Source organism: Cyanistes caeruleus, chromosome 26, assembly GCF_971803275.1.
Source record: "Cyanistes caeruleus chromosome 26, bCyaCae1.hap1.1, whole genome shotgun sequence".
Taxonomy (NCBI): domain Eukaryota; kingdom Metazoa; phylum Chordata; class Aves; order Passeriformes; family Paridae; genus Cyanistes; species Cyanistes caeruleus.
In genome coordinates, this window is record NC_141726.1 from 5,451,247 (window position 1) to 5,477,228 (window position 25,982).

The 25,982-nt window shown below is 54.4% G+C and overlaps 2 protein-coding genes across 6 annotated transcripts; both read left to right on the plus strand.

Moving 5' to 3' along the window:
* The first annotated feature begins 3,828 nt into the window (after positions 1 to 3,828).
* SELENON (selenoprotein N) lies at positions 3,829 to 18,326 on the plus strand. The gene is made up of 12 exons (XM_086863837.1): positions 3,829 to 4,030; positions 7,449 to 7,566; positions 8,572 to 8,702; positions 9,152 to 9,364; positions 10,039 to 10,163; positions 10,813 to 10,950; positions 11,710 to 11,791; positions 12,652 to 12,840; positions 13,753 to 13,858; positions 14,567 to 14,679; positions 15,311 to 15,412; positions 16,286 to 18,326. The coding sequence occupies exons 1-12, from the start codon at positions 3,887 to 3,889 to the stop codon at positions 16,454 to 16,456; spliced, it is 1,632 nt and encodes a 543-aa protein (XP_086719963.1). The 5' UTR covers positions 3,829 to 3,886; the 3' UTR covers positions 16,457 to 18,326.
* On the plus strand, positions 18,269 to 25,647 carry MTFR1L (mitochondrial fission regulator 1 like). Of its 5 annotated transcripts, none has more exons than XM_086863850.1 (8): positions 18,269 to 18,302; positions 19,393 to 19,458; positions 20,371 to 20,475; positions 21,115 to 21,224; positions 21,708 to 21,919; positions 22,128 to 22,455; positions 24,694 to 24,819; positions 25,042 to 25,647. In XM_086863850.1, exons 2-7 carry the CDS (start codon positions 19,444 to 19,446, stop codon positions 24,797 to 24,799), a joined length of 876 nt encoding a protein of 291 aa, XP_086719976.1. In that variant the 5' UTR covers positions 18,269 to 18,302; positions 19,393 to 19,443; the 3' UTR covers positions 24,800 to 24,819; positions 25,042 to 25,647. The 5 variants fall into 5 exon arrangements, with proteins under 5 accessions (XP_086719976.1, XP_086719974.1, XP_086719975.1 ...); XM_086863848.1 differs by lacking the exon at positions 18,269 to 18,302 and adding an exon at positions 19,199 to 19,313 and having other exon boundaries at positions 24,909 to 25,647; XM_086863849.1 differs by lacking the exon at positions 18,269 to 18,302 and adding an exon at positions 19,199 to 19,313.
* Positions 25,648 to 25,982: the final 335 nt, after the last annotated feature.

Genomic DNA, 25,982 nt, shown 5'->3' on the forward strand with positions numbered 1-25,982 from the left:
GGGGGGAAAAATAAAGTTGCTTTGAGCAAGTTGTGAAAACAGAAAATGTTGTTTCTAAATTCCTGCCTTTGTAATTCCCCGAGAGAAATAAGATTGTCAGATGGGGACTTAGCATTATCCCAGGGATAAAGCTGCTGCCTGGTAAGCCTGGCCTAGAGGAATGGTTATTGGTAAATAAACATCTCGGGAGTGAGCTGTGTTATCCGGGAGATTTGGGGATGGGGAAGCTCTTGTAGCTCAGAGGATTTTGATAATGGATTAAGGGAATTTCTTAAATAAGAACAGCCTGCTTTTGGAATAACATGGAACGCTGCCTGGCAGAATTTAACCCCCCAAAACAAACAGTGTGGTTCTGGTTTCCTTCGGGAACAGATCCTGCTGGTACACGAGAGCTCCACGGTTGGTTTCCATTTCCCAGTGAGTGGGAGCATCCCTCACCCTTCCAGAGGAGGTTTCCTGCAGCTCAGTGGCCTCACCACAGACCAGGAGGTGTTGGAGCTGCCCTGCAGAGCCAAAGCTGATCCCTGACTCTGCTCCCAGGAGCTCCATGCCAGGCAGGGCAGAAGCTTTTGGCTGCAAGTGGCCACGCTCCGATGGTGCCAAGGCAACTCTGCAAATTCCCCTGCCTGGGCTCCCAGATATCCCCTGGAATCCCCAGGGATTAACCACAGGCATCGAGCTCAGCGTGGCTGTGTTTAGCAGGAGTTAAGATTTACTCCCAGGATCAGCTTTGTTCCAAGGCCTGGCCTTGATCCATACCAGGGATCTTTCTGTCCCGCAGCCCTGCAGGGATGTGTGTCCTGCTGGTGCCTTGAAATGCTGCTGCTCCTCCCTTCCCCGAGCCTTGGCTGGATGCTCCTGCCTGTGGGAGCAGGGGATGGATCCCACCCCAAATTCCTCCTGACAGCTGGGATTTTCCTGCCCAGAGGGAACCCCTTGGCTTCCAGACCTGGAGCAGGTGAGTAAATGGATTTACACCGAACCAGAGGTCTGGCTGTAAATGCCCCATGGAAGGGATGTGGGGAGATGTGCGTCCTTCAGCTGCTCTCCTGCCTTCCAGTCTCAGCTATGTGGGAATTTTATTATTTTTTGGTCTTTTTTTCCTGCTTGGAGTCACCAGGCAATGCCACCAGCCAGGGCTATTCCCCTGGAACATTCCACTTCTACTTCAGAAGCTGTGATTACCATCTTAATTTTCACCATCAGAGCTTGTGGCCCTCCTTTGTATCAGAAGGAATCTCCTGTAAATGAAGTTCTGATAACAGAAAGTTGCATCAGTGGTGGAGGTGAAAACTCTTCCCCATCACTTGTACAACCACGGGCTGCTGTTGCCTGGCCTGCACAGAGATAAGACAAAACCATCCAGAAAACAAATGCACCTTTTTCTAACCCACACTTCATTTTAACAGCATTATTAAATTCCCTGGGAAGGCTTTCAGCAGAATTGGTTATTGGATTCAAAAGCCTGGCAGCCAGAGTATTTTTCCACATAGGTTTTGATCTGATCCTTTCATCTGATTGTTTCAGTTGTGATGCACGAGCCCTGGCTCCAGCACCAGCAGAGTCCCAGCAGCTCTTCTGAGCACGTTTAGGGCTTTGTTCCCTGAGGAGCCTCCAAAGGAATCATGCTGGAGTCAGGAACCCTCTCCACAAAACTCCTGCTTTGTAAAGGATTTTGTTTAGGGTTGGCCACGGAGAAGTTGGGAATGCAAGACACAGGAATTGGCTCCTGCTCTGCAGCTGAAGGGTTTGAAATGTCTCAAACTTCCATTTCCTTTGCTGGCCATGCTTTTTCTGGGATGAATTCTCTGGTTTCCATGCCTCTGAAGCTTTATCACCTCTGGTTTTCTTGTCCCCTTCCAACCAGGCCTGGATTCTTCTTGTTCCTCCGAGTTTTTCACCCCTGCTGCTACCAACCCCTCACCATTTCCTTATTTTCAGCCCAACTTTCTCCCTTCTCACCAAGGGGAAATCTGGGATAGTTTTTCCTGCTGGGTGGAAATCTTCCCTGTTGTTATCTTTTAGGATTCCCTTTGATCCAGGTGTGCCTGGGTGGGCCCCACAGCAGATGTGTGGATATTTAACATTCTTCCCATGTGCTGTAATCCCAGGACCCAGCAGTGGAGAGCCAAGAGCTGTTGGGTTTCTTCTCTTTTGAGGAGCAACAGCCAACCTGAATTATTTCACTTTTTGTCTTTCATTCTCTTTCCCATCAAATAATTCCCCCGTTTCTCATCTTTGTGTGGCAGCTGGTGGCATTGGAAATGGTTCAGGTGTAAAATGAGCCCTTCCACCTCTCATCATCCAAACAGAATCACCTCAGCTCTGCCAGGTCCCCTCCACCAGCTCCTGCTCATTCCCCAGACAAACCAGGACATTTATCCTGTTCCAAACCCATCCCACCCTGCTCCACTCTGTGCTTGGAGCTGGGTTATTCCAGGCCAGCAGCTCTGCACCCCTCGCTGCCCAGCCTAACGAGCCCGGCAGGTTTTAAAGCACATCTGCTCCCAGTGCTGAGCCCATCCCCACCTGTCCCTGCTCCCAGACGTCATTTCCACGCTCTGCTAATCCTGTTCCTCCCCACAGCCCAGGCCACCATTGGGTTCTTTATGGAGCAGAGTTTCAGGGAAGTTTTCTGCTGTGGTGCAGCTGGCAGAAGGAACTTCCCCCTGCTTCCCTCAGTGCAACAACCCTGATGTAAATCATGAAAATCCCACTTGGTTCCACTGCTCCTCTGCTTGGTCCCATCCTCATCCTCCATCCTCCTCTCTTAATGGCTTGGTCATGCTCTGGCTCATCTCCATCTTGAGAGTTCTTTAAACCTAAAACAAAAACGATTAGGCAGGCTTAGGGTACAGCAGAGCTTCAAAGGATTAAACGCTGATACTTTCTGCTCCCCTCGGAGAGATCAAACACTCGGTGCTGCAGAAATCTCCCCCAGCAATCGGGGATTGCAGCGGGATTGGAAGCACAGAGGAGCAGAAGGATGAGGTATGGGGAGGGATTAAAATGAATAAATATGTGTGTCTTGGCCCAGCCACCGCTAAGGGACAATCTGGAGGGAGCCGAAGGGCACTGAAAACATGGAGAGGTTGAGAAGTTTGGGGTGGAAATGACCCAAAAATGTGGTGTGGTGGTAAAAATGACCCAAAATGCGGGGATGATGCTGGAGACAGGAGGCTGAGCATCATCACCCCAAGGCTGCCAAGTCATTCTCATCCCCTAATTCTCATCCCTAGGGCTCCAACCTCAGTGGAATCACTGCAAGTGAACCCACTGATACCTGTTTTGTTAAAAAGAAATACCCATTTCAGTCAGCTCTAACCAAGTAGAAGTGCAGGATACGGCTGGTTTTGGGAAGTGCAAGACAAGTTCAGGGTTTTGTTCTTTGTGGAAAGAGCTTAATTAAGGACGAAATGTCACAGTGGAAGTGTGGGGATGGACACACACACCTCTTTCTTGATGAAGACAAAGTCCTTGGAGACCAGAGGAGAGGGTTCACCTCTCCAAGAGCCCTCAGCAGAGACATTTCAACCTAAAAAGTGTTTTTTCCTGAACGAATGCCCCTTATTTAACACTAAAAAAGAGACTTCCCCTAACCGTGCGACGGGGATTCAACACTAAAATATATTTTTTCCTTAGCGGGTGCCGGTCATTCATCGGGTGCCTCCTCACAACGAGGTTTTCCCTGAGGGACCGATGGCCATTTAACACTAAAATACGTTTTTCCCACACTGCCTGCCGGTGACTTAACACTAAGAACAGCTTTCCCCTGTCGGAGCTGCGATGATTTAACCCTGGAAAGGATTTTTTTTCGACGGCCGGGTCCCCCGGGGCGGCCACGGCCCCTCCTCGCCCGCCTGACGCCTCCCCCGGCCGGGCGGCCATGGCGGCTCCGCGGCGCGGGCCCGGCGCGATGGCGGGGCCGGGCCCTGGGGCGGCCCCTCCGCGCCTGGCGCTGGCCCTGGCCCTGCTCGCCGCGCTGCTGGCCGTCAAGTACTACCGGGACACGGAGGCGGCGCGGCGGCAGGTACCGGGCACGGGCAGCGGGCAGGGGCGGGGACGGGCCCGCGGGGACGGGCGGAGGGAGGGGGGAATGGCGGCCTGAGCAGCGTGAGGGGAGGCGGCGGCCGGCGCGCTGAGGGAGCGGCAGCGGGCGGGCAGCGGGGCTGAGGGAGCCGCAGCCGGGCTGAGGGAGCCGCATCCGGGCTGAGGGAGCCGCAGCCGGGCTGAGGGAGCCGTAGCCGGGCTGAGGGAGCCACCAGGAACCGGTGGGCACCGGGGCTGAGGGGGCTGTAGCCGGGCTGAAGTGACTGCCAGACATTGATGGGGCTGAGGTGGCCACAGCCAGGCTGAGGTGGCCACCAGGCATTGATGGGTCTGAGGTGACCACCAGGCATTGATGGGTGTGAGGTAGCCACAGCCAGGCTGAGGTGACCACCAGGCCAGGACAGTTGGGGTGGCCACCGCTGGCTAAGAGGAGTACAGGCATTGTGGCTGCTGGAGTTGAGGTGGCCATAGCCAGGCTGAAGTGACCACCAGGATTGAGGTGGTAGGTGGCCACTGCCAGGCTAAGGCTCTGCAGGGCTGTGGTGGCCACTGGGCTTGAGGCAGCCACAGGGAGAGGGGTGGCCACCACCAGGCTGGAACCACCACAGAGCTGTGGTGACCACCAGTGACCACCTGAGACCAGCTGCCCCTGGCCCTTCTCTTGGCTCTCAGTCTCACATCCCTGCCACAGCCTCCAAAGGTCACTGAGAAGCAGCAGAAGAAAGGAGGGTGTGAGCTGGAGAACACGAGCTGTTTTTTCTCAGGTTTGTGTTTGGGGTTTTTGTTTTAAATGAGGCTGATTGATAGTTTTTGATTGCAATCCGTGTAATTCCAGTGGCTGCAGGAGCTTTGGAGATCTCCTTTGTGGGAGATCACACCCCTGGCTCTGCGTTTCAGCCCCGAACATCTGAGGAGGTTCTGGGAAAAGAGCAGATTTCTCCTTCTTGATACTTCTCTAGTACAGAGAGAAGTGTTTTTTTAAAGGACACCTCTTCTCTTTGTCTCTTCTTGCCTTGCAAAAAGGGACAAATGGTTTAAACAAGTCAATTAGAAGAATTTTTCCAACAAGAACAGGAAGGTGAGGACATGCTCCCAGCCTGACAGGTCTAGTGAGGGTTTGTTTTTTTCTGGAGGACAAGCAAACAGTTGTCACTGGGTGCTGCTGGAGAGGAGAACAAAATGTGAACAGCCCAAGGTTTTTATTTTTTTCTTCCTCTTGCTTCAAACATATGTCTTGTCTCTTTCTATGGAAATGTTTATTTAGCTGAACAACCCACAAGCAGGTGGGAGAGGAGAGTTCTTTGTGGAAACCACAGCTCTGTTCCTCTACAAAAACACCGGAACAGCTCGGTCCTACCCCTCTGGCACAAACAAGTTGTCTTCTTTATAATTCCTGATTAAAATGAGAAAGGAAAAAAACAAGTTCTGGGAGCTTTCTTTAATGTGAATGTTACCAAAAGGCCAAGCCCTGACATCTCTCTCTGCTTTTAAACATCGTTTTTGTCATCCCTGGTGTCCAAATGCAGCAGGACTGGAGTGTTCTCCGTGGGATCTTTTGTTCCTCCGTGGCTGGGGTTTTATCTCCAACAGGGTGGGTTTTCCTGGGTCCCCTGGTGGGTGGTCATTGCTCAGCCCGTGGGTCAGTGCAGGTCAGGCTGTGGCTGTGTCTGGACACTGCCCTTGGGGTGCTCATGTCCAGCCCCTGTGATCCCATCTCGTGTCCTGCTGTGGCAGCCAGAGGTGTTCCCGTGTCCCTGTGGGGCACAGCTGGCTCTCCTCCTGCCTCCAGCCCCACTCAGTGAGGGAGAAAAATAACTGTTCCACACATTCCAGCAATGCAAATTCCAGCCCCATCCCTCAGGGAGGGGAGCTGTGCCTGTGAAGTGCAAAATGAAGAGAGGCTCTACAAGATCCATCAGCAGAGGAGTTGTGCTGTGCTGTGGAGAGCAGAGGCACTGGAGCATCCCTTCAGAGCTGGGCACACATCCAGAGCCTCCTGCTCCCTGCCAGGGCCCTGAGCTGGCTCCCAGACCAGCAGTGACAGCAGTTCATGGCCCCTGTGCCCAGCACAGGTGAGCTCTGGAGCTGGGAGAGGTCCTGAGCCTGGCACGAGGTCTGTGTGACCCTGGCAGATGTGGCAGCACCTGCAGGCAGTGCTCAGCAGAGCTGTTACCTGTTTGCAGAGCCAGGGATGCTCATCCCCATTCATTGAGGGAATAACAGCAGGTTAACTGGGGACAGTGGATTGTCCCTCTGCACAAATAACCATCTCCCTTCATTTTTTTCATGTCCTTGGCCATGTCCTCATCCAGATCTCCATTCTCAGTTCCAGGGTCTCTGTTTCATTCTGTCTCAGCCCTGGAACTGCCCTGGAAGGCTCTTAAGTGCTTTTGTAGCTGCAATTGATGGGATCAAAGCCTTCCAGGCTGCATTAGTGCTGCTTCAGGCTGGCAGGCAGCAGATGGAAAATAAACTGGTTCAGGAGCTCTGGGGATGGTGCTGGTGGTGCTGCAGGCAGTGGAGAGCAGCAGAATGCAGAGTGTTTGTGCTCCCAGCTCCGGGGGTGGCAGGGCAAGCTGGTGGATGCTGGGGGATGTGCCAAGGGCTGGCTGGCACTGAGGGCTTTGTCTCACCTCCTCTCACACCACCCTGGAGCTCTTGCTCTGCCTCCAAGCTGTCCCTTTCCCTTCAGGCTGCGGAGTGGAAATGTGGAAGCATCCAGAGCCTTTCTGGGGCTGCTTCAGGGGAGACATCCCCTTGGTGAGCCCTGTGGGGGCTTTGCAGAGGGAGGAACTGAGGCACAGAGAAGCTGGGATCCTGTGGAAATTTCAGGAGAGAACCGTGGGTTCTGTGACTCCCTGATGGATGGCTGAGGGAGCAGGGAGCCAAAATATTCCATGCAGTTCTGAGGCCGGAGATTTGGAGGGGCACTGACCAGAGCAGGGCAGTAATGCCAGTGTGGATCCCACCAGGTATGGAAGTTTCTAATTCCAAGGGCTCAGCTCCCTCACTTTGTGCTTTTGGAATGTGGTCCTCACATATTTGAGTGCCTTTGTTTCACTGCACATCAGTTTATCCCAGCAATCACCACCTCCAGGTGCTCCCAATATCTGCAGGTTTAGGACTAACAAGCTGGAAAAAGTGGGGAATTTCTATGACAAAAGACACTGAACGTGAGCAGATGGTTCAGTTGGAATTATTCAGGCAGATGTAGGTTCAATAGCCTTGTGCCAGCAGTTCCTGGACAGGGATCCCTATTGCAGATAGCACCAAATCCTGCCAAGGGGCGTAAATCTTTCCCCTGGATATGCTGGGAAGAATGGGAATTAACTCCAGAGCAGCCAGACTTCTGCAGGAGGTTCCAATGAAATTTCACTTGCCTCTTCTTTCCAAACCAGGAGCTGGCTCTGAAGTCCTTGGGGAATGAGGGGCTGTTCCTCTTCTCCTCCCTGGACACAAACAAGGACCTGTACCTGAGCCCAGAGGAGTTCAAGCCCATCGCTGAGAAGCTCACAGGTAGGTTCCTGTCTGCCTTCCAGAACCCTCCCTGCACACAGCCAAACATCACAAACTCCACAGCTTGAATTCACTGAATATTTCATCCACTTTATTGTTTTCTGCTGCTGCTTTGGGTCTTATTTACATGAAGAGAGGCTGTGAAGCTTTCCATGTTGTTGAAAAGGCTTAAGCACCAGACACCACTTTGACAAAGTGGAGTTTTTACAAGGTGGAGGATCCCATTGAGGGACTAGCAAAGTACATAAGTTACTTTGTCTGGAGCTTAAAGGGGATTTGGGGTGGGTGAATGCAACAAATCCAGCTCAGGCCAGGCCAGGCCAAAAGCATCAGTGAGTCACAGTGTTCCATTCATCTGGGGCAGCTCTCCTGGATGGCAGCTGTGGGAGATCATCTCTGGAGACTGTATCAGCACAGAGCAAGAGGCTCTGCTGGTGCCAGGCAGGGAGAAGTGTGGGGATGACAATGGACAGTGGGGACACACACAGGGATTGCTTGTGCTCTCCTGGACTGGCTCCAGCACGTGCTGGGATTGCTCTGAGGGGCTGGGAGTCTGCCTGGGCTTTGCAGTCAGGGAAGCAGGGAATCATGGAGTGGTTTGGGTTGGGAGGGACCTTAAAGCCCATCCAGTGCCATGGGCAGGGACACCTCCCACTGTCCCAGGCTGCTCCAAGCTCCATCCAACCTGGCCTGGGACACTGCCAGGGATCCAGGGGCAGCCACAGCTTCTCTGGGCACCTGTGCCAGGGCCTGCCCACCCTCACAGGAAACAATTCCTTCCCAATATCCAACCTAAACCCACCCTCTCCCACTTCAAATCCGTTCATTCCTCTTTAGTTCATGCAGCCAGAGCTGGTCTGGGGATGGGTCTGAGTTCTGCTGTGTGGGGACAGCTGGGACACTCCCAGTGCTCCTGGATTTGCCAGGATAAATGTGTAATCACAATTGCTTGAAAGGGGAGGGAGGGGAAGCAGCTGCTTGAATTCCTTTTGTCCTTTTGTCTAGGGGTTGCTCCAGTCTCAGAATCCGAAGAGGAGGAGACGCCAGATCCAGATGGGGAGACTTTGTCCATTGTGGCCAAATTCCAGCCCTTGGTCATGGAAACAATGACGAAGAGCAAGGATGGTTTCTTGGGAGTAGGTGTCCTGCAGGCCACAAATTCTGGGATAAACACGTCTGGTGGGCTGGGAACAGCACCAGGAATACATTGGGAGGGGACATGGTCCTGCTGAATCCCGTGGGATTTGCTGTGACAGGGACCTCGCTGCCTCCCTCAGCATTTCAGGGTTTCAGCGCACTCAGCAGCGCCTGCCCCGCTCGGAACTCCCTTCCTGGGAAGCTGGGAGCAGGACTTAGAGCTGGCTCTGCCTCAGCTGAGTGCAGAAGCAGTGGTGTTGCGTGCCATGTTCCCCTCTCCTCTGTTTCTCACATTCTTGAAGGCTGACAGAACTGTTTGGCGGGCTAAGAAGAATTTCGGATGTGATATGTATTTTTTTCCCTCTTTTCCAAAGCCTCCCTGCATCCATGACATCACTGCACATTGGGAGACTCCACTCTGGGCTCTGACAGCATCTTCTGTTCACAGATTTCCCACGTGGCTCTGTCTGGGCTGAGGAACTGGACAGCCCCAGCAGTCCCTATGAGTGTCCTGCTTGCCAGGCAGTTTAAAGCCTTTCTCCCTCCAAAGAACAATCTGGATCTTGGGGATCCATGGTGGATAATTCCCAGTGAACTGAACATCTTCACTGGGTACCTCTCCAACAACAGGTTTTACCCTCCACCTCCCAAGGGCAAAGAGGTGAGATATGAAGCTCAGATTTTATGTGTGCATCCCTGGATTTTCTAAGGAAGCAGGAATTCTGCAGTGTGTAGCCAGGAGCACCTAAGGTGGAGGTAAAGCTTAGAGCAGGCAAAAGCTCTGGGTGTCTGTCACAGCCAGATGAGGCTGACTGGAGCAACTTCATCTTGTTTGTTAGTTGTGTGGGGTTTGAGGATAGCTTTTTCCCAGAGAGGGCTATTCAGAAAACACCTGTGTGGTCATTCCTGGTGGAGCAGTGGCCACCTGAGCCTTCAGGTGACGAGTGGGACTCTGTGTGTGCTCAGCAGGTAAAGCCTGGCTGTGCATCCCCTCCCCTGGGGGCTGGTGTAACTGAGCCTGGTGGGATCCGTGATTGTACTCCCACCCTTTCCAAGGCTGAAGCACTGGTGGAGGCAGCCTTGCACATCAGTTTGCTGTTCTGCCTGGGCTGGTGGAGAGCTGCAGAGCAAGGGTGTAGCACAGGAAGCGTGGAAGATGGATTTATTTGTGACAGCAGAGCCTTGCTTTGTCTCCTCGGCGTGTGATTAGGTCGGTCTCTGAGCTGGGTGATAAATCACAGCCATTCTCTCTCCCTCCTGCTCAGGTTGGGGGGTTTGCTTTGGAGCTGTGTGGAGGAGCAGTTCTCATTCTTGCTCCTCCAATTCCTTCTGCAGGTGCTGATCCACAGGCTGCTGAGCATGTTCCACCCACGGCCCTTCGTGAAGACTCGCTTTGCCCCGCAGGGAGCCGTGGCCTGCATCCAGGCCAGCAGCAGCTTCTACTACACCATAGCATTCCGGTGAGCTCCAGGGGCTGGGGGACACCCCTGGGGGACACCCTGAGCCTGTCCCCCGTGCCAGGGCAGGGCAGGAGGCTGCTGGGAGCCCCTGGCAGAGGGCACAGGAGTGGTGGCACCGTGCAGGGTGTTCCCAAGGGACACCAGGACTGGTGTGGCTGGGACAGAGGGGAGGGTGGTTCAAGCAAGAGGTCACCTGTGCTGCCAGTGGCACTGTGTCCTCATGCAGGACAATCACCCTGCTTCACAGGGGAGAATCTGGCTAGCAAGAATTTTGTTAGGTTATTCAGGGGGTGCAGTGTCTTCCAAGGGGACAGCCTGCAGAATTGTTTTACTGGGAGTGTTACACGCAGCTTTTATGTGTCAGGTCAGGCTGGAGTGGGGGCTAAAGGGGTTTTGTTCTGTCCCTGTGTTTCAAGGAATGATAAAGTGTTTCATCCTTCCTGGATGCCCAATTCCAGAAGGTGTGGATGCTGGAGATGCTCCTGACCCAGGGCATCTGTTCCAGTCTTTCACCCTCTTCATTGTGTGACATGAAAAGATTTTTAAGCTCCACCTCACTTGCCCAGTTTAGATTCAGAATTTCAGGTGCCTGGAGACAGCTTTTCCCTGCAGTGCAGGATCCCAGCTGATGGCTCTTCTCTCCTTTCAGGATCCACGCTGAATTCCAGCTGAATGAGCCACCAAACTTCCCCTTCTGGTTTTCCCCAGGACAGTTCACAGGTTACATTGTCCTGTCCAAGGACTCTTCCCACGTCAGGGACTTCAGGCTCTTTGTTCCTAACAACAGGTACAGCCACTTCCTTCTCATTTCTTGGAAAATCTGAGTGATTTGAGCTCTGCAGTTGCTTGTAAATGCATTTCTCCATCACTGAGCATCCCTGACCCATCCAGGGCCTGATTCCCTCCCCAGTGACTGTCCCCTGGACCTGGGAGGATGGGGAGGGATGGGCAGGGTGTGGGAGGACTGGCAGTCCCTGTGAAGTTCAGCAAGGCCTGATGCTCCTCCTCCAGGAGATTTTTTGCTCGGAGTCTCACAGGTTAAGGTTTTGTGTGCAGAGCTTTGCAGCAGCTCGTTCCTGCTCTCTGGCAAGGAACTGGGAGTGTTTCAGGGGGAAGAAGCTTCAAATCTCTTTGCCCATGACAGGAGTGGAAATTTATTATAATGTTACCCTGGCGACTCAACCCCAGTGGCTCTGTCAGCACTTTTCTTAACAGCCAGCAGATACTTTGGGCACTGCCAGCAGCCTTTTACATCCAAAAAACCACTTTTTAAAAGTTCAGCAGGATCAGAATGTGCAAGTGAAGTGCTGGGAAGGAAGAGGGAGCAAAGACATCTGTCATTTGACAGAGCTCAGAGGTGTTGAGTGCTGGGTGGGTGCCTGGGCCCTGCTGCAGCTGGGATCTGCTGCTCCCGGGCTGGTGCAGGGAGCACAGAGCTCTCCAGAGGCTCTGGGTTCAATGCTGACCCTGCAGAGGATGTTCCCGTTTGTTTGGGGTTCCCCAAGCACAGCTTTAGCCCTGGGTGACTCTTGGGTTCCCCGTGCAGGTCCCTGAACGTGGACATGGAGTGGCTGTACGGGGCGAGTGAGAGCAGCAACATGGAAGTGGACATTGGATACCTGCCCCAGGTCTGTGCCCTCTCCTGGTGCTCCACACGAGCACAGCTTCTCCTCAGGGCTTTGTGCTGCCACGGCCCTGAGCTGTGGAGCCTCTGTGACCCCATTCCTTAGAGCCTCTCACAATCATTTCAGTACAATTTATCTGTGTGTGCCCTCTGCAGCTGTGTGGCTGTTCCCAGTTCTTGTGATATTTCCCTTTTTCCTCTCAGTGTGGGTTGAATCCTTTTTCCTCTTTCCTTTTTTAAAACATTCCCTGACAGGCAGGAGGGAAGATGAGGAGTTGAACCCAGTCTCTGAGCCCAGAGCAGGGTATGAACAACAGTGGGTCTGGATTTAGAAACTGCACGAGGTTATTCCCCTGTTTTGTGGTAATCCCAGTTCTTGGGACAGGAAACACAAGTCAGAATTCTGAATGCCTGAATTCAACAGGCTTGTTTTCTCCTAAACTGGAGTCGTGTTTATTTTTAATTGGCAAAAGTCAGGAAAGCAGATTTAGCAGAATCATTTCGGCTGTACCAGAACACACAGGGAAGCTCCTGGACAGCTTTTCCTGCTGCTCCCTCTTGTGGCTTCCCAGAGCTGAGCTGGTGACAGGAGCAAGAGTCAGCCCAGCAGATCCTAATGCTTGAGAGGATCTGGTGTCCCACACTCAGTAAACTCCACTGGGAAGGTGGGAGAATGGAGTCTCTGCATTTCCAGTCCAGTGAGCACAGCCACACTGAGGAAATTAAGTTCATTTCCTGGTAAAACGCAGCTCCAGGAGATGGGAGATCAAGCTGTACCTTCATTAGGAGATTTGGGATCTGTATCCTGTCCTGGAGCCCAGGAGAGGGCTGTGTGCAGGGTCCAACCCAGCCTGTTCCCTGCAGATGGAGCTGGAATCCACAGGGCCTTCGATCCCCACCGTGATCCACGATGAGAACGGGAAGGTCCTGGACAGCAGGGACCCCTCGGGGGAGCCCATCCAGTTTGTGTTCGAGGAGATCACCTGGCAGCAGGAGATCCCCTGGCAGGAGGCAGCCCACAGGCTGGAAGTGGCCATGTATCCATTTAAGAAGGTGAGGAAGGGGCTGGGCTCTCCTTGGCACATCGATTTGGGGCAGATTGTGCCATCCAGTGACCTGGAGGGCCTGCAGAGTCCCGAGGCCACAGCCTGAGCGGCATCCAGGGCGCTGGGAGGCTGTCCCAGGGTGTTTGGGGTCACACAGCAGCATAGGCAGCAGCAAAGCTCCGTGTCAGGTGTCCCCAGGATTGCACTGTGAGTGTAGGCTCATCCTTCCTGCCTCTTATCAGTGGCTGCTGCTGATTTTGGAGCAGGCAGGTAATTGTGCTGCTAACAGACAGCTTTTTCCTCTGGCATCACTTCTACAGCAGCCAGGTGCCTCTGGACCAAGCTTTCCTTATCAGCAGAGAACACAAGGTCTGCCTGTGCCTCTGCAGCCTTCAGCCAGACACAGATTTATAGCTCTGGGTGACCCAAACTATTTAACATGCCAGCAGCCTGTGGAGCAGATGGCTACTGCCTGTCACTGCTTCCTTGGCTGAAGGGACACGTTTTGGTGGCTGCCTCCTTGTGCCTGAGCTTACAAACGTCCCTTCAGGCTGCCAAGATGTTAATACCAGTTCCTTTCATTGGAGTGATTGGAGCAGGCTCCCTCACAGCCAGTTCTCAGGCTGTTTCAGGAGATTTGGTAATAAATAGCTCAAGGCCAGATTTCCCAGCAGCTGAGGTGGGCTTGCAGACAGCCTGGCCACCCTGGTGCAGATGTTCTCTGCAGTGTGTAACATCAGGGCTCTGCAGGTGCCAGGGACAGAGGGACCACAGCACAGCTGTCACTTGTTTAAATCTGCAGATGCTGCTGCAGATGGAGCTCTGTGTGTGTCACCCCTGGGTCTGGTTCCTTCAGAGCCGCTCCTGTTGGAGCTGGGCTGTTCTGTGCCTGTTCCTCACGCTGTCCCTCTGCCCCCAGATCTCCTACCTGCCCTTCACAGAAGCCTTTGAGAGAGCACAAGCAGAGAAGAAGCTGGTGCACTCCATCCTGCTCTGGGGTGCCCTGGACGACCAGTCCTGCTGAGGTGAGGACATCCCCAGCGTGGCTGGAGGGATGGTGTCAGGAGAGCTGGGGCTCAGGAGCCAGCAGTAAATGTTGTGTCACTTGTTTTGGCTCTGGAGGTGCCTAACAGGCACAGGCTGGGAGTGGGGAATTAATTACTGGTGTCAGCTGCCCAGTGGCAGCACCAGCTCTGAGACAAGTTGTGAGTCAGGTGCCTTTGTCGAGGTCTGGTCTTCCCCCTTTTTCCTGCTGGGGGAGAGGCAGCACTGGCAGGGAAAAGGGGCACTGCTGTCTCTGCCTTGTCCCTGGCACCTGCACAGGAGAGGCCAGAGCCAGGCCTTGGGGCTATCCCAATGTGCAGCTTTTCCCCCCTCAGTGGCTGAGAGCTTCTGTGCCATGTTGGGCAGGAGGGGAAGGCTCTCTTCAGTCCTGTCTGCCCTGAAAACCCCTCAGCACTGGGCTGTGCTCAGCATGAACAGCAAGGGGCACTCGGGGTGGCTTCCATGGCTGACTTCTCCTGGGTCTCCTGTGCCTGGCTTGGGCTCTGCTCTGCCGAGCCCTCCCTGCCAGCAGCACCTGCAGGAACAAAAGCCATGGAAAAACTGCCAACAACGGAGCAAAAAGACAGTGGGGAGGGCTAGGGGGAGCCAGTCAGCTGCCACTCAGCAGGTGGCATCGAGCGTGGTGACAGTGACCTCAGCAAAGCCTCCTGTGCCTCTTCCTGTGCCAGGTTCGGGGCGAACTCTCCGGGAGACCGTCCTGGAAAGTTCGCCCATCCTCGCCCTGCTGAACGAGAGCTTCATCAGCAGCTGGTCCTTGGTGAAGGAGCTGGAGGAGCTGCAGGTGAGGCTCACACTCTGCTGGGGGTGCCAGGGGAGCTCTCTCACCCGTTCCAGGGGGGATTTTTGTTTGAAGCCCTCCCTGTCCTCGGCCACCGCAGGGGCCAGGCAGACGGCAGATGGAGGCGGGCTGAGGAGTGGCACAGTGACCCCCTTGGCTCTGTCCTGCTGCCAGGTTTAAAGCTAAACCAGATGCTTCTCTGTGAGACAGCCCTGCCCAAGGCCTCTGGTGCCATCAGCCAACTGACTCCCCTGCAGCCCAGGGGACAAACAAATAACCAAATAACTGTCTGAACCCTGAGGCTCCTGATGGAGCCTTTCCCCACTTCTGAGGCTGTGCTGTCAGCTGGGATCAGTCACAGAGCTGGAGACTCTGGGAAAGGCTGGGATCAGACTGTTGATGTGTCTGTGATGGGGTGATTTTATTGTCTGGGGAGAAAATCTGCAGCTGAAATGAGAGAGGGAGGCTGAAAGGGAATGGGAAAGCAGCCTGTGAGAATGGTACCAGTTACCACTACACTGCAAAGCAGCTCTCTGGTCCCTCCCTCCCTCTCTCCTGTGCTCTGTGTGTTCTCCCTGTGCCATTCTGCCCCTTTTGGGCTGTGCAAATGTGTGGTTTTGGTATCTCCCTGCAGAGCAACAGAGAGAATGAGTTCTACAGCAAACTGGCCGAGCTGCACCTGGAGAAATACAACTTCCCTGTGGAGATGATCATCTGCCTCCCCAACGGCACGGTGGTAGGGCTGGACTCTTCCCCAGGGAATGTGTTCTCTGCAGGGCCCCCCAGACCTGGGGCTGCCCCTTGAGCCTTTGTCCCTTTACCCAGAAATCTGAAACAAATGTATTTGTATTCAGAGACAGAACAGCAGCAGCTCTGGGCAGGGGCAGAACAGACTCAAACCAAGTGTGATTCCTCACTGTCCCTGAGCTTTGGGAAGCCACTGTAGCTTTGTTTCCTAGCCATGGCCCTTTGTGCTGATCCTCTGAAGAAAATCTCCTGATCAGGACCTTCCAGCACATTTATCTCTCTTGACTCCCCAGACTGCTGCCAGCAGCTCAGCCATTAGTGATCCCACACGCTGCCCAGCAGCCCCCACTGCCCTTCCCCCCTGCATTTGGGGAACAGCTCCTGACTCTTGGCAGCCTGGTCTGTGTCAGCTGCTGGGCTAATCCTGCCCAGACACCAGCTGGTCACACCTGCAGGGTCCCCTCGCTGTCCTCACAAGGCTGTGGGCTGTGACAGACCTCAGCAGCCACAATGGGTCACTGTCACCCTTTTCCCAGCTCCGTGGGGCAGCAGGAAGTGTTGGAAGCTCAAGTGCTGGTTTTGCAGCTCCATCTCCCCAACTCTTGCTCACAGACACGATCTGAGCCTCCCAAAATCACCTTCATCTTCTTCTTAACCTAAGCAAAGGGTCAGCACCCCTGGGGGGAAGATCACACATTTTTCTCTGACTGGGAAATTCAGACCTGAATTCTGAATTAGCATTTGCAGAGAATTAGATATTCTGTAAGAGCCTTGTCACCTCTGTCCTGGCTGCAGGCCATGGCAGAGGATGGGGAATTGTTCTGGCCCTTAAAAGTCTCCTCTCATCTGTTTTCTTTGCCAGATTCACCATATCAATGCCAACTATTTCCTGGACATTACTTCTATGAAGCCTGAAGATGTTGAAAGCAGCATCTTCAGTTTCTCAAGCAATTTTGAAGACCCTTCAACTGCAACTTACCTCCAGTTCCTGAAGGAAGGGCTGCAGAGAGCAAAACCCTACCTGCAGCCCTAAAACCAGGCACCTGAATGCCCCACTGAGATGGCCAAAGACTTCAGAGATCTATTTTGATTACAGCAAATCCTCCTTATCTCCATGCCATGAACTGCAGGCAGTCCCGGGCCGGGGCTGTGCTCTGGATCTTGGTTTGAGGCTGAGTTCCAGGTGGTACCAATTTACACAACCTGCCCTTTTCAGTTCAGGCACATTTTTACAGGAGTGAAAAATACTTGAATCCATTCCCAGTGCACGTGCCTGGGCGTGCCACCCACCCTCATTTGCTGGCAGCTCCCGTTCAGACTGGTGAAACTGGTGTGACCCCAGAACTGATGGCCGGGACTTGCCGAGCGCGGGGAGCAGCACTGCCACTCCGACCGAACACTCGTGGTGAGGACACAGCCAGCACCCTGCTCCCACCCTGGGGCCAGCCTGGTGTCCTGTGGCAGCTCTGGCTGGCAGTGACAATCTGTGTGACAGGGCTGGGAGCCGAGGATGAGCTCTGGGCAGCCCTGCGTGCCCTGCTGGCCGCTCTCAAACAGGGTCTGTGCCCCTGAGGGAGGTGCTGAGGGTGGCACCGGGGTGTTCGGGTTTGGTGCAGCTCAGAGGGCTCAGGTGAGGATCAGTTTGAGCCCCCAGGAGCTCCCCCAGTGTCCCACCCATCCATCCCTCCCAGGGCTCCCTCCCCAGCAGCTCTGGGAGCTTCTCCTGGTGTCCCCTTGGAGCTGGAGCCCTGTCCCTGTTTGTTTTGAGCTTCCAGGTCGTGCAGGGTGAGGAACCACAGGGTTCCCTCTGGGAGCTGCCCTGAGAGCATCACCTGGGTGAGAACCGGGCAGTTCTAAATGCCAGAAGTACAAAGAGATATTTTCAGGAATTTTTTCCCAAAGAGATTGTTCAGCCATGAAGCCATTATCCCTTACCTGAAGCCACCCTGAGCAGTTGCTCCTGCTCTGTGCCAATGCCTGGATACAGAGTGAGCCTTGTTTTGTAATTTGGGGAAGGAAAGGTTAAGTGAAAGGGATTTTAGGACATATTCCTACAGGCACGTTGAGAAGACAAAGCATCTTCAGTAGCTGCCTGCAGCCAGCCCTGGCTGGTGATGCTTTTTCTGCTCTCTGAAGCACAATTTTGTTGGACCAAATCAAATTAAGGGAAAAGCCTTTTTTTTTTCTTTTTTTTTTTCTTTTTTTTTCTGATAAGGAATTTTTCTTTCCTGGGCTCCAGGTCCTGGGAGGAGCCTGGGGGTGGCAATTTACCCTGTCCCCACCCTGCTCCAGCCTTCCTGCCCATACCTGAGCCTGGAGACTGAGCTTAGCTGCACCTCTGGGCTGAACCAGTGCCACTTCACTAATTGCTCTAGTGAGATTAATTAATGGCCCCGGGATGTTTCTCAGTGTTGGCTTTGTAACTATGCATTAGCTCTGCACTTTCTCACACTCCAGCGTGCCAAGCTGTGCTCTGGCCGTGCCAGAACCTCCAGGGAGCATCGGAGACAGGTCCTGTGCTCCCTTCGGGGACTCGGATCCCTGCAGGGCTCCAGCTCGGAGGAATCCTTTGGGATCCTTGCGGCTCCTCGCAGCCAGCTCCGAGCGCTCCCGGGGGACGGGGATGAGTCTGGAGAGTGGCAGAGGGAGCCCCAAAGCCACCCCCGAGCTGGAGCAGCCTGGGGGATCCCTGGGTGTCCCTTTGTCAGCGGCCGTGGGCTCTGCGGGCTGCCAGCCCATGGCTCCCCCGGTGCCAAGCGTTCGGTTCTCTGTGTACACCGGCTGCTGCCGCCTCCCCTCCGCGCCTTGTGACGCCCTGGCCCGAAACCGGCGGCGGGCCCGGGCCGATGTCGGCCGGGAGGGGCGGCGGAGCGGCCCCGGTAAAACCATCCGTGCATCCTCCATCGGCCTCCGCTCTCCTTCCTCCGCCGGGGGCTGCGGGAGGGCGGGGGGCGAGCGGGTGTCCCCATGTCCCCTTACACCGGGGTGTCCCCAGTGTCCCCTTACACCGGGGTGTCCCCAGTGTCCCCCCTGCACCGCGGTGTCCCCTCGCTGTGCCCCTTCACGGAGATGTCCCTTAGGAATCCCCCTGCACTGGGGCGTCCCCAGCTGTCTTCTCGCCTGTCCCCGCTGTCCCCTGGAATGTCCCCTGTCTCCTCTGTCCCCTGGGCAGTCTCCTGTCCCGTCCCCTGTCCTCTCTGTCCCCTGGGCTGTCCCCGGTGTCCCCGTCCCTGTCCCCTGTCCTGTCCCCACGCTGTCCCGTGTCCCTCCCATGTCCCGGTCCCTGTCCCCTGTCCTGTCCCCCCCGTGTCCCTCCCATGTCCCGTTCCCTGTCCCCCCCGTGTCCGTCCCCTGTTCCCGGTCCCTGTCCCCTGTCCTGTCCCCCCGTGTCCCTCCCATGTCCCGTTCCCTGTCCCCCCGTGTCCCTCCCCTGTCCCCTGTCCTGTCCCCTGTCCTGTCCCCCCCGTGTCCCGGTCCCTGTCCCCTGTCCTGTCCCCCCCGTGTCCCTCCCCTGTCCCCTGTCCTGTCCCCTGTCCTGTCCCCCCCGTGTCCCTCCCATGTCCCGGTCCCTGTCCCCTGTCCTGTCCCCCCCGTGTCCCTCCCCTGTCCCCTGTCCTCTCCCCTGTCCTGTCCCCCCGTGTCCCTCCCCTGTTCCCGTTCCCTGTCCCCCCGTGTCCCTCCCCTGTTCCCGTTCCCTGTCCCCCCGTGTCCCTCCCCTGTTCCCGGTCCCTGTCCCCCCGTGTCCCTCCCCTGTTCCCGGTCCCTGGCCCGGCGCATGCGCGCTGCTGCGGAAGGCGCGGGGCGGGCCGGGTTTGTGGTTCCGGGCGATGGCGGCTGAGGGGCCGCTCCCGGCGCTGGCAGCGGGGCCGAGCTGCGCCGCCGCCCCGCAGGTACCGGGGGGCTCGGGGGGCTCCGGGGCGGCCGGGCCGGGCCCGGGGCGCTGCCGCAGCCGCTCCTTGTGTGTTGCAGTGAGCAGACGCGGCGGGGTGCGATGAGCGGCCGGCGCTGAGCCCAGCGGAGATGGACGCGGAGGCCGTGAGTGACACGGGGCCGGGACACCCGGGCGCTGCCGCTGTCCCCTGCCCCTTCCCCGGGCACCTCCCAGCGCCAGCCCCGGGCTCCTGTCCCGGGAACCGCCCCAGCTCAGAGCCCGGGGTGAAATGTTCCTCGGGAGCCGCGGGTGTGTCAGCGCTCAATCCGCTCCCGGCCGCGTTCTGGGCTCAGCCATTGTGCCCTGCTCCGCTCCTGTGCTGCCTCCTGCCACAGCAGCCTGGCACCGGCACGGCTCTGGGCCTTTTGGATCCGCCTCACGAGTGTCCAGAGAGCTCTGAAACAGCTGATCTTTCTGAGAACGCTCTCCAAGGCTGCTCCCCGTGGCCCTGGGCCATAGACTTGTCACGCAAGGAATGTTCAGCCTGATTCCAGAATGGGTCAGGTGGGAAGGGAGCGCTGGAGGTGCAGGCCCTGCTCAGGCAGAGCCTCCTAGAGCAGGTTCCCCAGCATGGTGTGCAGTGTCTCCAGGGAAGGAGACACATCTGCCCTGGAATATTTAACAGTGCTGTGAAAGGAGGAGTGTCCCTTGAACGACACTTCGTTTTGATGTAATTTTCCCCCTGGGCCCTTGATGTGTTGCTGTTTTCCTCTTGCCAAGTTTTCCTTTGTGAAAATGCCTGTTGACAGTGCCTGTTACTGGATGCTTTTAGTTTTCAGTCCTGAGGACACTACACCCATCTTCTAAGTGCCCCTGCAGCTGCCTGGCTGTCACCTGTGCTCAGCTGAACACACATTTGTGAAATGGGGACCTCAGTTATCAGCAGATTCTCAATTAAAAGTGCAGATAAAAAGTCAGAGATCAGACCCTTGACAGCCTAGGAGGATTTCCAATTTAATTAATTTCAAGAAGGGCACTGACTGGAGATATTAACTGTGTGCTGTGGGTTCTTGTAGACCATCCCCATCTGGCAGAACAAGCCCCATGGCTCAGCTCGCAGTGTGGTCAGGATGATCGGCTCCAACCTGCCCCTGAAGCCCTGTCCCAGGGCCACCTTCGAGGTGAGTGACAGCCTGGGGGTGGCAGGAGGAGCTGGGGCATGACAGGGCACTGCCATCAGGTGCTGTTTTACCTCCAGACATCCTCAGAGTTGTAGCCACAAAACCTGCCCCAGTACAGTTAAAGAATTTATTTTTTTTTTTATTCTTTTTTTCTTGCATTCTGTTGTTGTAAAGTGATCACTGGCAACCTGAGGAAATCCCTGCTCAGGCAGTGTCTGAGCTGGAGGAGATGGAAGGGTGGAGTTGCTGCCCCAGGGCTTTGTTGTGTGACCTCCAAGGAGCCTGGTGTCCTCTGGGCCTGTTCCCAGGGATTGTCCCTGACGTCACCCCTGGAGCTCAGGGCTGGCACTCAGTGCCAGAGTGTTGCACGTGGCCTGGATCAGGTGTCCCCTCCTGCCTCAGACACACAGCAGGAAAGAGCAGGAGCTGACCCAGGGAAGCACAGCAGTTCCCAAACCCAAAGGATTTACCTGCCAGCTCAAAAAACACGAACAGCTGTGCAAACTATAGGAAACCTGCTGGAATTGCTGTTGTGCATGTGCCAGACACGGCTGCTGAGGACAGGGACTCTGACAGCCCATCTGGAGCAGCCCCAGGAGAGCAAACAGCATCTCCTTAGCAGTGTTTCCTTCTTGCCAGGTTCTGCCAAGTGTCTCAGATCTGTATTTGGGTGATGTGCCCCCCGTGCCCACCTTGGCCGACATCGTGTGGATCGCTGCGGACGATGAGGAGACCTACGCCAGGGTCAGGTGGGTTTCCACCCCCTGCTTTCTGGCACAGAGCTCAGGCCAGACACTGCTCAGACAACCACAACCTCCAGTCCCCTCAGGGTCTGAGGGGGTGCCTCTTGAAAGATGTTTTTCCTAAAAAGAGGGGAAAAAAATGTCAGAGTACCTGTAGAGGAATTCCTGTAGGAAGTGCCAGGAGCCTGTGCCATGTCCTGTTTCACTCACTGGTTGGTGCAGAGAAACCCCTGCTCCAGAGTGTTTTCTGGACAGGAATTGGAAGGGTTGAGTTCTCCCAGGACTGAAATGCCTTCTCCAGCCTGGCCTTGGACACTTCCAGGGATCCAGGAGCAGCTGCAGTTTCCTGTGCTGCAGAGAGCACATCTGCCCCTCTGGTGGGACACAGAGGCTTCATTTGTGCTGTTGGAGGCTCTGCTGCCCTCAGGGGAGGCCAGGCTTTGTCATGGAGAGGTTTGGACTTGGTGACTGACGGGTTTTTGTCCCCAGAAGTGACACTCGCCCGCTGAAGCACAAGTGGAAGCCCAGTCCCTTCACAGTGATCCAGAGAAACGCCTCAGTGCCCAACCTGAGGAAGCAGGAGGAGAAGCTGCTGGCCCTGAAAAAGCCTGGTTTGCCAGCCCTGAGCAGGACCACAGAGCTGCAGGATGAGCTGAGTCACCTCCGGAGCCAGATCGCAAAGATCGTGGCTGCAGAGTCAGGTAGGATGGTGATTTCTGCTGGGGGCTGAGCTCTGCTGTTCCCTCCAGGCTCACTCAGGGCTGTTTCCCAGCAGCTCCCTTGGTGGGATGTTGGCTCTGGGGGCAGCTCAGGGGCCGTGTTCAGGTTTATATTCCATTGTGTTGGGGAAAAGCCGCCCCACGAGGTTTGCTGTAAGTTCACCCATCCACCTCTTGTTTCCTCTCCCAGCCTCTGCCCAGCTGACACCAGACCTGTTATCTCCAGGGAGCTCAAATGCCTCTTCTCCTGTACATTGTTTTGGACCCTCTTTCCAGTCCACCACGTCCTTTGTGATCAGTGACATCACGGAGGAGGAGGCAGAGCTGGAGAGCCCCGAGCTGCCCTCGGTGGCCGAGCTGCCCTCGGTGGCCGAGCTCTGCTCCGCCTCCGAGAGCTGCAGGCCAGAGCCCAAGGACCCCGACGAGGAGGACTCCGTGTCCCTCTCCAAGGCCAGCAGCTTTGCTGACATGATGGGAATTCTCAAAGACATCCATAGGATGAAGCAGAGCAAAGATTTGTAAGTGCTTCCTGAACTTCTCTTTTTGTTTTGTGTCAAATCCTGGACACGGCGCTGGCTGCTGCTGTGTGGCCTTTGTTCCTGGGGGAAATGCCTGCTCAGAGCAGAACTTGGTAACCCATTCCTGGGGTTTTTGCCTTTCTGGGATAGGAAATAATGGAGAACTTTCATAGGGGAAATATCTCTTTGGAGCAGAACTTGGTCACACATTCCTGGTTTGTTTTGGTTTTGTTTTTTCCTGGGTAGGAAATAGCGGAGGGGAATTTAAACTGCTTATCCCGAGGTTTGGCTGTTCCAGCTTGTTCACCTGACAAAAAGCTGTGTTTGCCCAGATGCACAGCAGCCCTGTGTGTGTTGGCAGCTTTCAGAGAGAGGAAAGTGCTGTTCTTAGCCCACCTCACATTCCCAGGCACTTGGGAAGCTCAGCAGCTCTTCCAACGTGGAGCGTACAGGGATTTAACACGTGGAGCTTCTCAGCTTCTGTGCTTCTTCATCTGGCCCAGCTCTGAGCGTGGGCAGGGTGAGTTTGCACTTGTCTCATGAGGAATTGACAAGTTCTGATCATGAGAACTCCTGAAACTGCTCCATGGACAAGATCCTGCCCAGCTGAGAAAGTTCCTTCTCTGGTTCTGGCTGTGCCACCTGCCTTCCACACGCTCAGATCTCAGTGCTGGAGCTCAGTCTCCACGTTTTTCGTTCTGTTGTGTGAGATTCCTGGCCAAAAATACCACACTGGGTGGTGGCTGTGCACAATTGCTGCTTCCTAATTTGGTTTGAAAGGAATCAGATTGTCAGCACTGAAAAAATTCAAGTCAGATGAGAGGAGCACGCTCAGCTTGCACACCCAGAGCATCAGGGGGTGGCACACCTCCACCCCTCACAAAATTCACCCCTTTGCTGTGTTTTTTTCAGAGGGGAGCTGCCAGATCCTTCTTCCTGGGGTGCAGGGTGTGCAGAGGGAGCCCAGGACCCGTCCTTGGCTGATTATCCAGAGCTGGGCCCTGCTCCTGCAGGGAATGCTGCCACACCAAGGCTGTAGCTGAACCATTTTCTCCCTCATCAGCTTCTCTGCCTCAGCCTCTCCTGCACTCAGCAATGATGGCTCGAGGTTATTACAGCTCAATTAAAGCTATCTGAAGAGTTGCAGGTAGCTGAAAAATTAAGTTAATTACAGATGTTCATTATTTGATGAGCTTTAATTCCTAATTCTGAGCAGCCCCTGTGCTCCCCCAGCTGTACTGGGCAGCACTGGGAGGCCTGAAGAGGGTCAGGTGCTCTTCAAGTGGAGGAAGAAAGGTGCTTCAAGATGCAAAAGATGCTTGGAAAGATAATTACATCAATGTTTCTCTGCTGCTGCTGTGTGGGACTCAGTGTTTAAACTCAGCCTTGGTGTTTAAACTCAGCTTTAGAAGCTTCAGGAACGAGTGAGGAACTTGCAGAAATGTCCCTGTTTCAGCAAATATGAACTAAAGCCTGTTCCAGTGTCTGGTGGAAATATTCCAGTGATTTTTGGTGGTTTTTTTTTCTTTTAGGAATGTTTAAAGCTCCCATAATGTTTTCTGAGTGAGGGAGGGCTCAGCTATGAAAGAAATAAAGTTCTGAGGTTATTATTACAGGTTATAAACAAAACCATGGTACCTGAGGGAAAAAACTGAGGTTTGGCCTCCTGTAAAAATAATCTTCTAAAAGGAGCTGCTTGTGTGAACTCGTTGAGGGAGGCAGATTGCCCTGAGAACAGGAGAACTCGTGTAGTGCAAGGAAATCTGCACTTTAAAATGCCTGGAATGTCCCAGATTGGAATAAGGAAGCAGAAATCCATAGTGCAACAAAATTAATGAAAAAAAAAATCCCAGACACTTCCAGGACTTTCCCCCAAACACCTCACTGAGGGTTGATTTACATGGAGGTGATGTAGGCTGTGAGTAATTCATGAAGTTTTGGGTTGATTGCTTGGTATCAGCACAGTGGAATAAGAATTACCCAGAGCTTTGAGGATGAGATTTCCAGGACCCCCCTGGAGCCACAAAACGAGCTCCAGGTGAGTTCCTGCTTTTCCAGCCCGACACCAAAGGGCTGAATTTTCCCTGTTTTTGTTGTTTTGTGGTGTTTTCCTTGCACCTCCTACACTTGTGACAGCATCTCAAGATAAAAGCTGCAGGAGAGCACTGGAGAAACTCTGTTAATCAGGAATTCTGGCTCCTGTCTGGGCTGATACCCAGTGCTTTTATCCCCCTGCAGGAACCGCCCTTCCATGAAGGAGGAGGACCCGGCCGTGCTCATCGCCGAGGTCCTGAGGAGGAAATTTGCCCTGAAGGATGAAGACCTGGCCCTGAAGGAGAAGTGACGCTGCTGTCACTCAGCTCTGTAAGCAAAAGCATTTATGCTCCCAAAATCTCCTCCACAGTAGCTGCCTTCTCCTAAGGATCGAGCCTTTTGCCTCTTTTATTCACCAGACGTGGTTTGTGCACCGGACACTCGGCTGGGAGAGACACTTTGGATTTGATGTGTTTTTCCATGTGTTGTTCTATTTAAGAAAAACCTTTTTAAGAAGATGGAAGCTTTTTTTTTTTTTTTCTTTTTTCCCAGCTGTGTTTTGCTGTTGGTGACTGGTGAGGATCTCCTGGAGATGAAGCTCTTTCTACCTTGCACTTTTCCTTAGGTTCCAGTTAAGCATTAAGCTGTGAGGATAGAAGCAGTTCCCATGTCCAGTGTGAGCAGGACAAACCTCCAGTCCTTCACCCTGAGTATGGCACAGAGCTGCTGAGAATGAATTCATGAGTGTTTCCATCTCTCCAGGGCTTTTGGATCATGATGGGAAAAGGTGTTTCTTTTCCCAAAACCCCCCTGGCTCATGTCTGAGGGATTTTGTGTGCCCTGGGTGTTTCTTCTCTCACAGATCAGCCCACAGTTGCATGACAGAACGGCCTTAATTTCTTGCCAGTAATTCAATGTTCCATTACCAGTCCCTGTATCCCCAGTTTGTGTTTCATTTCGCCTTCCAAAGGTCTTATTTATTGACCTTGCACCAGTGCAAAGGGCCCAGCACCCCAAGCAGAGCAGGGAAGGAGCTTGGCCTTGGCTGTGGCTGCAGTTCCCCCTCACTCAGAGTTCTCCCCCAGCTCCACGTTCCCTCATGGCTGTATTTAAAGTATGTTTTTTTTTCCCTTTCTATAAAATGGAGCCTTAATAAGATACTGATTGTTGTGGGGTTATTGCTGCGCCCAGGGTGGGGTGGGGCAGGATGGGAGGGGTGGAATCCCAGATATTCAGGTGCCAGGGGCTTCTTAATCCATCTGGACTTCCTTGAAAAAATTAAATCATCATCCTCATCTTCAAAACAAGAGAGACTTTTGTGGCAGAGAGAGGGGAGATGTAGGAATTAGCAGTTTTAAAGAAGCTGCTCCCCTCCTGGATGATGTGATCACTGTCCCTGTCCCCACAAGGCTCCTCTGCAGGAGGATTTTTGGTGGAATTTTGGGCCTGCCTGTGGAGATGGAGCTGTCAGCAGAGTCCCTGCTCTGGGAATG

Coding starts and splice junctions, on each gene's coding strand:
- MTFR1L (XM_086863850.1), top strand. Junction 21,225..21,707: donor GAGACCTACGCCAGGGTCAG/GTGGGTTTCCAC, acceptor TTTTGTCCCCAG/AAGTGACACTCGCCCGCTGA. Junction 21,920..22,127: donor GATCGTGGCTGCAGAGTCAG/GTAGGATGGTGA, acceptor TTCCTCTCCCAG/CCTCTGCCCAGCTGACACCA.